This window comes from Taurulus bubalis (genome assembly GCF_910589615.1).
Source record: "Taurulus bubalis genome assembly, chromosome: 19".
NCBI classification, from domain to species: domain Eukaryota; kingdom Metazoa; phylum Chordata; class Actinopteri; order Perciformes; family Cottidae; genus Taurulus; species Taurulus bubalis.
Genome location: NC_136607.1, coordinates 20,969,240 through 20,980,099, shown reverse-complemented (window position 1 = coordinate 20,980,099; position 10,860 = coordinate 20,969,240). Strand labels below are relative to the sequence as shown.

The 10,860-nt window shown below is 42.0% G+C and overlaps 1 protein-coding gene across 1 annotated transcript in view; it reads left to right on the top strand.

Annotated features, from left to right (window-relative positions):
* septin5b (septin 5b) overlaps positions 1 to 6,511 on the top strand; it is a gene marked incomplete at both ends in the record, with an annotated part of 13,008 nt that extends 6,497 nt beyond the window's left edge. The window contains 7 exons of the mRNA XM_079235269.1: positions 1,079 to 1,213; positions 1,286 to 1,403; positions 2,446 to 2,547; positions 4,130 to 4,226; positions 4,734 to 4,869; positions 5,258 to 5,360; positions 6,449 to 6,511. Coding sequence (XP_079091395.1) covers positions 1,079 to 1,213; positions 1,286 to 1,403; positions 2,446 to 2,547; positions 4,130 to 4,226; positions 4,734 to 4,869; positions 5,258 to 5,360; positions 6,449 to 6,511 — 754 coding nt within the window. The remainder of the gene's footprint in view (positions 1 to 1,078; positions 1,214 to 1,285; positions 1,404 to 2,445; positions 2,548 to 4,129; positions 4,227 to 4,733; positions 4,870 to 5,257; positions 5,361 to 6,448) is intronic.
* Positions 6,512 to 10,860: the final 4,349 nt, after the last annotated feature.

Here is a 10,860-nt window from a genome sequence, read left to right as displayed (position 1 = left end):
GATCTTTCTGTGGCTCCTCTTCATCACCTGCTGTGTGAAGAGTCTCCTCCTCTTCATCACCTGCTGTGTGAAGAGTCTCCTCCTCTTCATCACCTGCTGTGTGAAGAGTCTCCTCCTCTTCATCACCTGCTGTGTGAAGAGGTTTTCTGAAGGCACCCTGGTGCTCAGAGACACTACCACTTTAGTCCACAGGGGGCGCCAGAACCAACACATGAAAGCTCCTCGTAACTTTAAAAGTTGTACTTCAGTAAAAGTAATATGAGCTAAATGTACTTACTGTATATTGGATTATTATTACATCAAATGTTTTTAAAGTAAAATAAAATAAAAAGTTACAAAGAACTTTACAATAAAAACAAATGTTAGAAATACATAGTAAAAGTACAATACTTCCCTAAATACTCAAGTAAAGTACAAGTACCTCATGTCTGTGCAGTACTTGATTGGATGTACTTCGTTACTTCTCATCTCACGCTTAACAGAAAAGCAAATACACTTGTGGTATAAGTACATAAAGGTGTGTTCTGCAGCTGTAGTACATCGTGGTATAAGTACATAAAGGTGTGTTCTGCAGCTGTAGTACATCGTGCTATAAGTACATGTGTTCTGCAGCTGTAGTACATCGTGGTATAAGTACATGTGTTCTGCAGCTGTAGTACATGATGGTATAAGTACATGTGTTCTGCAGCTGTAGTACATGGTGGTATAAGTACATAAGTACCTGTGTTCTGCAGCTGTAGTACATCGTGGTATAAGTACATAAGTACCTGTGTTCTGCAGCTGTAGTACATGGTGGTATAAGTACATAAGTACCTGTGTTCTGCAGCTGTAGTACATCGTGGTATAAGTACATGTGTTCTGCAGCTGTAGTACATGGTGGTATAAGTACATAAGTACCTGTGTTCTGCAGCTGTAGTACATCGTGGTATAAGTACATGTGTTCTGCAGCTGTAGTACATGGTGGTATAAGTACATGAGTACCTGTGTTCTGCAGCTGTAGTACGTGGTGGTATAAGTACATGTGTTCTGCAGCTGTAGTACATGGTGGTATAAGTACATGAGTACCTGTGTTCTGCAGCTGGAGGCCCGTCACAGACTACATCGACCAGCAGTACGAGCACTACTTCCGGGACGAGAGCGGCCTGAACAGGAAGAACATCCAGGACAACCGGGTTCACTGCTGCCTGTACTTCATCCCTCCGTTTGGACACGGGTACTAATACACAAGTACACAGAAAGTAGATGATGCCGGTGCGTGCGTGCTCAGTGAGCTGTGTGCCCTTAGGCTCCGCCCCGTGGACACGGAGTTCATGAAGGCGCTGCAGCAGAAGGTCAACGTGGTTCCTCTCATCGCTAAAGCCGACTGCCTGACGCCCGGCGAGGTCAAGAAACTCAAGGAGCGGGTGAGCCGGAACATGAATACATCATACACAATATATATATATATATATATATATATATATATATATATATATATATATATATACATATATATATATATATGTATATATATATATATATATATATATATATATATATATATATATATATATATATATACATATATATATATATATATATATATATATATATATATATATATATATATATATATATATATATATGACCGCTGCACCGCAGAAGAGCCTCCAGCCTCTCTATGCAAGAAAGAAAGGACTAATAATAAACCTGATCCTGCCTTAGATGATAGGTTTGTCTCTGATTTAAAATATATTAAAATAATATTTAATTTAATTCAGTTACATTTTATTTTATCGTATTTAATTTATTTTTTTTATTTTTTAGTTATTATGATATTATTTACATAGATTTAATAAAATCTAACTTCATTAAATTTCATTCAATGTATTACGGTAGAATACAATAAAATAAATTAGTAAAAATTAAAATGAATAAAATAAAGTAGATAAAAATAAAATAAAATATACAAAACAAAGATAGAATGTTCTTAAACCACGAAGGAGGTTCTATGAACAAAACGAACAATAGAGTTATTCATATTAATATTAATACTGACACCAGTGCAAATAGAAGTACTAAGTTATAATGCACATTATATAGTGAAATGTAATATTCAACTAAGTGATATTAAACATGATATGTTTTTGTTGTTCTCAATTATTTGAATAGAAATAAAGTTGTGCTGTAAAAACAATGGAGCTAAATAGCACTATCATATTTAATTTTATTCAGATTTATTAAGATGCACTTCATACTAGAGGAGGAAGCAGCTGAATGAATATTAAATTAAATCAGATTTGATTCAACTGGTTTCTCCTCTGAGAGATTAGATCTGTTTTTTCAGGGCGACGACTTCCTGCTGACTTTGAGCACTAAGTGTGTTATTGTGTGTGTGTGTGTGTGTGTGTGTGTGTGTGTGTGTGTGTGTGTGTGTGTGTGTCACTCCTCTGTGTGTCCCTGCAGCTCAGGGAGGAGATAGATAAGTGCGGCATAAAGACCTACCAGTTCCCCGACTGCGACGAAGACGAAGACGAAGACTTCAAGCGCCAAGACAAAGAGCTGAAGGTGAAGAGCTGGAACGTTTTTCTTTAACGCTGTTCTGGAACATTGTTCTTTAACGTTGTTCTGGATTGTTGATCTTTAACGCTGTTCTGGAACGTTGTTCTTTAACGCTGTTCTTTAACGCTGTTCTGGAACATTGTTCTTTAACGCTGTTCTGGAACGTTGTTCTTTAACGTTGTTCTGGAACGTTGTTCTTTAACGCTGTTCTGGAACGTTGTTCTTTAACGCTGTTCTGGAACATTGTTCTTTAACGTTGTTCTGGAACGTTGATCTTTAACGCTGTTCTTTAACGTTGTTCTTTAACGCTGTTCTGGAACGTTGTTCTTTAACGCTGTTCTTTAACGTTGTTCTTTAACGCTGTTCGGGAACGTTGTTCTTAAACGCTGTTCTTTAACGCTGTTCTGGAACGTTGCTCTTTAACGCTGTTCGGGAACGTTGTTCTTAAACGCTGTTCTTTAACGCTGTTCTTTAACGCTGTTCTTTAACGTTGTTCTTTAACGCTGTTCAGGAACGTTGTTCTTAAACGCTGTTCTTTAACGTTGTTCTTTAACGCTGTTCTTTAACGCTGTTCTTTAACGTTGTTCTTTAACGCTGTTCTTTAACGTTGTTCTTTAACGCTGTTCTGGAACGTTGTTCTTTAACGCTGTTCGGGAACGTTGTTCTTAAACGCTGTTCTTTAACGCTGTTCTTTAACGTTGTTCTTTAACGCTGTTCGGGAACGTTGTTCTTAAACGCTGTTCTTTAACGTTGTTCTTTAACGCTGTTCTGGAACGTTGTTCTTTAACGCTGTTCTTTAACGTTGTTCTTTAACGCTGTTCTGGAACGTTGTTCTTTAACGCTGTTCTTTAACGTTGTTCTTTAACGCTGTTCTGGAACGTTGTTCTTTAACGCTGTTCTTTAACGTTGTTCTTTAACGCTGTTCTTTAACGCTGTTCTTTAACGTTGTTCTTTAACGCTGTTCTTTAACGTTGTTCTTTAACGCTGTTCTGGAACGTTGTTCTTTAACGCTGTTCGGGAACGTTGTTCTTAAACGCTGTTCTTTAACGCTGTTCTTTAACGTTGTTCTTTAACGCTGTTCGGGAACGTTGTTCTTAAACGCTGTTCTTTAACGTTGTTCTTTAACGCTGTTCTGGACCACTGTTCGGGAACATTGTTCTTAAACGCTGTTCTTTAACGCTGTTCTTTAACGCTGTTCTGGAACGTTGTTCTTTAACGCTGTTCTTTAACGTTGTTCTTTAACGCTGTTCTTTAATGCTGTTCTTTAACGCTGTTCTGGAACGTTGTTCTTTAACGCTGTTCTGGAACGTTGTTCGGGAACGTGTAGCCCCGCCCTAAAGCGTCCCCTGCTTTATGGTCTGTTTGACTCTAAATGACCATAATTTACTAAATGAACATCATGCTGTATTGAAGAAGACTTGAAACTAGAGATTGAGACATAAACTCATGTTTACAATGTTTACTGAGGGAATACATCAAGAGAAGTACAGTCAGTACTTCTGAGTACTTTCACGTGCATTTTGCCGACGGTACTTCCGTATGAGGTACTTTTACCACTAAAGTACTTTTAACGTACTCTGTTCTGCAGGAGAGTTCTCCGTTCGCTGTGATCGGCAGCAACACCGTGGTGGAAGCCCGAGGTCAGAGGGTGAGAGGGCGGCTCTACCCGTGGGGCATCGTTGAAGGTAGGAACCCTATAGAACCCAGTAGAACCCTGTAGAACCCCTGTAGAACCCCTTTAGACCCATGTAGACCCCTGTAGGACCCTGTACAACCCCTGTAGAACCCAGCAGAACCCTATAGTACACATGTAGAACCCCTTTAGACCCCTGTAGAACCCAATTGAACCATGTACAACCCCTGTAGATCCCTGTAGACCCCCTATGTAACCCATGTAGACCACTGTAGACCCCCTGTAGGACCCTGTAGAACCCTGTGGAACCCCTGTAGAACCCTGTAGACCCCCTGTAGAACCCCATTGAACCCTATAGCACCCCTGTAGAACCCTATAAAACCCTGTAGAACCCTGGAACCCTGTATAACCCTGTAGAACTCCTGTAGACCCCCTGTAGAACCATGTAGCCCCTCTAGAACGCTGTGGAACCCCTGTAGAACCCTATAGAACCCGGTAGACCCCTGTAGAACCCTCCCTCCCTCAGAGACAGACGCTGATGTTCTCCTCCTGTCTGCAGTGGAGAACCCGGCTCACTGCGACTTCGTGAAGCTGAGGACGATGCTGATCAGAACCCACATGCACGACCTGAAGGACCTCACCAGCGACTTCCACTACGAGAACTACCGAGCCCAGTGCATCCACACCATGACCAGGTGGGGAGGGTACTGCCGCCTGTGTACTGTGTACAGTGTACAGTGTACAGTGTACTGTGTACTGTGTACTGTGTACTGTGTCGATGATCAGTCGACCGGGTCGTCGGTGTCACAGGTTTTTGGATCCAAGGGAACCGATGAGGAGGAGTGAGCGGACGGGTTTTCAGTTGGCTGTAATCTGCCGCTTCACCACTAGATGGCACCAGATAACACACGCTGGCCCTTTAAGGAAGTTAACAAGCTTTTCTACTTCTATCTATTTTGGGACCCCTTGAAAACAAGATGACTCATCTTCAGTGTTTAATTCTGAGATGATAACAGCTCTGATAACGTCTCATCAGAACCCGGTGGCTTCCTGTCTTCACTCTTCCTGTTTCTTCATCTGCAGTAAGATGGATGCCGATAAGCGGGCGGAGAGCCCCGCCCCCGTCCTGCCGCTGGCCACGCCCGACGAGGAGACGGAGAAACTCATCAAGAGGAAAGACGACGAAGTGAGTGCAGTGAATAATGTGAATAATGATCACACCTGACGTGTGTCACCTTCTGTGACGTGTGTGTCCTCATGTGACGTGTGTCCTCATGTGACGTGTGTCCTCATATGACGTGTGACGTATGTGTCCTCATATGACGTGTGTCCTCATATGACGTGTGTCCTCATATGACGTGTGTCCTCATATGACGTGTGACGTATGTGTCCTCATATGACGTGTGTCCTCATATGACGTGTGTCCTCATATGACGTGTGTCCTCATATGACGTGTGACGTGTGTGTCCTCATATGACGTGTGACGTGTGTGTCCTCATGTGACGTGTGTCCTCATATGACGTGTGACGTGTGTGTCCTCATGTGACGTGTGTCCTCATATGACGTGTGACGTATGTGTCCTCATATGACGTGTGTCCTCATATGACGTGTGTCCTCATATGACGTGTGTCCTCATATGACGTGTGACGTATGTGTCCTCATATGACGTGTGTCCTCATATGACGTGTGTCCTCATATGACGTGTGTCCTCATATGACGTGTGACGTGTGTGTCCTCATATGACGTGTGACGTGTGTGTCCTCATGTGACGTGTGTCCTCATATGACATGTGACGTGTGTGTCCTCATGTGACGTGTGTGTTCTCATATGACTTATGTCCTCGTATGACATGTGTGTCCTCATATGATGTGTGTGTCCTCATATGACGTGTGTGTCCTCATATGACTTACGTCCTCATATGACGTGTGTGTCCTCATGTGACGTGTGTGTCCTCATATGACTTACGTCCTCATATGACATGTGTGTCCTCATATGATGTGTGTGTCCTCATATGACGTGTGTGTCCTCATGTGACTTACGTCCTCAAATGACGTGTGTGTCCTCATATGACGTGTGTGTCCTCATATGACGTGTGTGTCCTCATATGATGTGTGTGTCCTCATATGACGTGTGTGTCCTCATATGACTTACGTCCTCAAATGACGTGTGTGTCCTCATATGACGTGTGTGTCCTCATATGACGTGTGTGTCCTCATGTGACGTGTGACGTGTGTCGTCATGTAAGCTGCTCACCTCGTCCTCTTTCCTCTGCAGCTGAGGAGGATGCAGCAGATGCTCCAGAAGATGCAGCAGCAGATGCACGAGCAGGACCTGTAACCTGTCATGTGACCTGTCATGTGACCTGTAACCTGTCATGTGACCTGTAACCTGTCATGTGACCTGCCATGTGACCTCTTTTAGTCGGGAGACAAACGGCGACAACAATCAGATAAAAAAAAAACATCCATCTCTTCAGTACGGAAGCCCTGAGAGGTAAAACTAGAGAAACAAATGTTCTAAATCTGATCTCAATTAATTAATTCATTAAATTAAAATTAAAACTCATCTCATAAATCACCATACAAATATATATATATATATATATATATATATATATATATATATGGTGTTAGCAATGCATGTTTTTAGTTCTATTCAGAGCATGAGGGAGTGGTTCAGCCTCTAGTGGCTGAAATGAGTATGACAACAATTAACCTAAACAAGGACCCTGACAAAAATGATCATGCGAATCTTGATGGCGTTTTTTTCCCGCCTGTTTCACAGATCAAAAGTTCTTATGGGACTTAAACCTTTTTTTCACCTGTTTTAAAGCCATAGAGATAAAATAATTTGTCAAACTCTTGACTTTGAAATTCACTCGATTCTCAAAGAAACAGATGAACAGCATGCAGGGAAATGCATTGTAACCACATTTAATAATAAACTTAGTTTTTTTTTATTTATTGCAGTCATTAGCCAAGTGAGTGTAGTTCTGCGTTAGATAAATAAATCAATAGAGTAGATTTCACTTTTACATCTCAGTACTAATGCACCACAGCCTCAGTACTGATGCTTTACATATATATATATATATATATATATATATATATATATATATATATATATATATATATATATATATATATATATATATATACTGTGTGTGTGAAACTGTGACAATGAGGCTCTTTACTGAAGGTTTGCTACTTTGGTTTTATTGTAATTAGTTATTTAACAAAGAACACAAACAAAATATCTCAAAATGAGAAGACCTAAACAACTAAGAAACATATTTATTCCAACGCTCGATGGCCATAACTTAGTGAACCTAGATACTGATCATCCTCTTTCAAATCTGCTGTGTGTGTGTGTGTGTGTGTGTGTGTGTGTGTGTGTGTGTGTGTGTGTGTGTGTGTGTGTGTGTGTGTGTGTGTGTAAATCCTCCATAAAAACATGAAATAAAACCTTGAACCTGAACGTGTTGCAGTACAATCACGAGGAAAGAGGGACGGAAACACATGGAGGAAATATGCTTTTTGTTTGCTTGTTATTTAGGACCTAGGACCTCACACACTCGGAGAGAAACACACCTGAAGTAAGATCCCAACAATGTATTACACTTATACTAATAACGTCAATAATAATATTTGTAATCACTTTTGTTTGTATTCCACAAGAAAAAATGTGTTACGGATGCTTCATAGAAAAAATTAATAAAATCTTGTGTTTCATCTGAAAGAGACCGTTGTCTTCCATCAATAAGTAAACGTGCTTTACGCTTCAATAACTCATTATTCCTTATTTGTTTAATGTTTGTTTAATTAAACATTTTATTTAACTGTCAAAGAGACTTTTCTCATGTTAAAGTGACGAGGAGCTTTCAAGAGGTAGTGTTGGTTCTGGCGCCCCCTGTGGACTAAAGATGTAGTGTCGGTTCTAGTGCCCCCTGTGGACTAAAGAGGTAGTGTTGGTTCTGGCTCACCTGTGGACTAAAGAGGTAGTGTTGGTTCTAGCTCCCCCTGTGGACTAAAGAGGTAGTGTTGGTTCTGGCTCACCTGTGGACTAAAGAGGTAGTGTTGGTTCTAGTGCCCCCTGTGGACTAAAGAGGTAGTGTTGGTTCTGGTGCCCCCTGTGGACTAAAGAGGTAGTGTTGGTTCTAGCTCCCCCTGTGGACTAAAGAGGTAGTGTTGGTTCTAGCGCCCCCTGTGGACTGAAGAGGTAGTGTTGGTTCTAGCGCCCCCTGTGGACTAAAGAGGTAGTGTTGGTTCTGGCGCCCCCTGTGGACTAAAGAGGTGGCGTTGGTTCTGGCGCCCCCTGTGGACTAAAGAGGTAGTGTTGGTTGTAGCTCCCCCTGTGGACTAAAGAGGTAGTGTTGGTTCTAGCGCCCCCTGTGGACTGAAGAGGTAGTGTTGGTTCTAGCGCCCCCTGTGGACTAAAGAGTCTGCTCTCAGTCCTGGTTCTGGTTCCTCCAGCGGGTCCAGCAACACGTCCTGGTCTCCAGCAGCGGGGAGTCGGTCCCAGAGAGGAGGAAGTGGATCCAGCAGAGACCAGCCCACCGAGGACTAGACCCAGATCCGGCTTCACCTGCAGCCTTGGACTTGCAGTCAGAGCTCTGGAGGAAGAGGAGACGCTGCAGCTGCTGAAGCTGCAGCGTCTCCTCTTCTTCCTCCTCCTCCTCAGCTGGATCTCTGACTGCAGGTCCAAAGTGTGACTGCAGGTGTGTCAGGTTTTATTATTTATTGGCTAAACTTTTTTTCAGACCTGTTTTTGCAAATATAAATACATAAAGTAACTTATAAAAATGACCTGATAAGCCTTCTTCTTTTTTTTACCTCCAAAGAAAATATTTTATTCTTGCAAAATATATTTGTTCCACCTGTTGTTTAAAAAAAAAGAATAAAAACAATCATAATCAAAACGAGATGAAACAAATGCAGATGATAAAACCCTTTGATGATCAGTGTTCACGTGAGACTGCTCATGAGGCTGTAGATCAGGGGTCTCAAACTCAATTTGGCTTGGGGCCACCGCTGGTATTGTGATCTCACCGGAGGGCCACACAGAAAGCGCTTCTTTTTTTTTACATTCATAACATATTTTCGTCATTAAAAAAAGGCAACCAGCAGTTTCTATACATTTTTATAATAGTTTTTAACAGTGCAAATATATTTAATTTTTTTAAATAACTTATTGAAACTGCACTGAACCAACAAATGCAAAACCTGAATACATTTGTACTTTATTCTATTTCTTGCCAGACACCTGGCAGCGCTTCTGCTCACACAGCTGAGCCACATAGACACTGATCCAGGTCACATTGACCCTAAACCAGGTCACAGTATAGAAACCCTGATCCAGGTCACAGTGAAACCCTCATCCAGGTCGCAGTGAAACCCTCATCCAGGTCACAGTGAAACCCTGATCCAGGTCACAGTGAAACCCTGAGTACAGCTCCAAGATGGGCATCACTAAGCCTGGACCTGTACTTGCATTTATTAAAGTTCATAGTGGAGAAAGGTTTCTCACATGTGTGCTTCCAAAAAGGTACATGACCCGACTGATCACTTTTGTCAGCTCAGGGAAGGATGGAGGCAATTCTCTCAGAAATGGTCCATCATGTCTGGTTTTCCTTGTGCCTCTGAATTTAGCTTTTAGATCTCTGTTGCAAGTCAATAAGATCCATTTGCAACAGACTCGGGACTGAGAAATGACTTCATACTACAGATCAAGCTTCATGGGCTGTGTGCACATGAAACATTAATATTACAACAGTTTTTGTTTTCAAACAAAATATTTACTATATATTTGAGTCAAAATATGTTCTATAGAAAAACAAACTATTTACAATGTTTACACAATATGCATGTTTCAGTTTCATTTTTTCAGTTTTCAGAACAAGAACAACATATGTAATCTGTAGGTATGTGTGTACTATGTACTCTGTATGTGTGTATGTGTGTATGTGTGTACTGTGTACTCTTAACCAGCGCATGGTCGTGTGTCTAGCGTACACAAAGTAAAACTGAACAGCTGAGCGGAGCAGAGCTGCCGTCTCTCTGGACAGTGTTGATCTTTTAGTACACTGCAAGTTTTTTTTTCTCAGGTGGTAGTGTGTTGTCTGTCTGAATACAAACCAGTGTATCTTTGCAGCGTATGTGGGTGGGTGGGTCCTTAGGGATTTCCTGAGTGTTCATTGGGTAGTTTCACACAAAATGTCGACTGACACCTGAATCAACAAATCAGGTGAAAGGTGGAGCTCGACACAGAGGCCTCAGGCTGTGAGCTCCTATGAGAGGCACGTATGATCACACAGAGAAGTGGGGCGGAACCTCCAGACTTTGGCGCATCCAGCAGCATCTGAATCTTTTTTCTACTCCGTTTTTTCGGAGTTATTAATAGAAACGTCCAGTAAAAGTTATCTTACGGGGCAGCGCACGCGGACCTCAGAAAAACGCGCGGGCCGCACTAACACTAAACTTTGATGTCAAGTAGGGGGCCACAAAATATCGGCTCGCGGGCCGCGAGTTTGAGACCCCTGCTGTAGATGCATTTAAAGGCGCAGTAGTTATTCACGTGTGTGGCCACCAGGGGGCAGCAGAGCGAGATGTGAATGCAACGCGGACACCTCGTCCAGAGAGGAGTGGGCTGCGTCCCAACACCCAGCAGGTGAAGGCGGGACCTGCTCC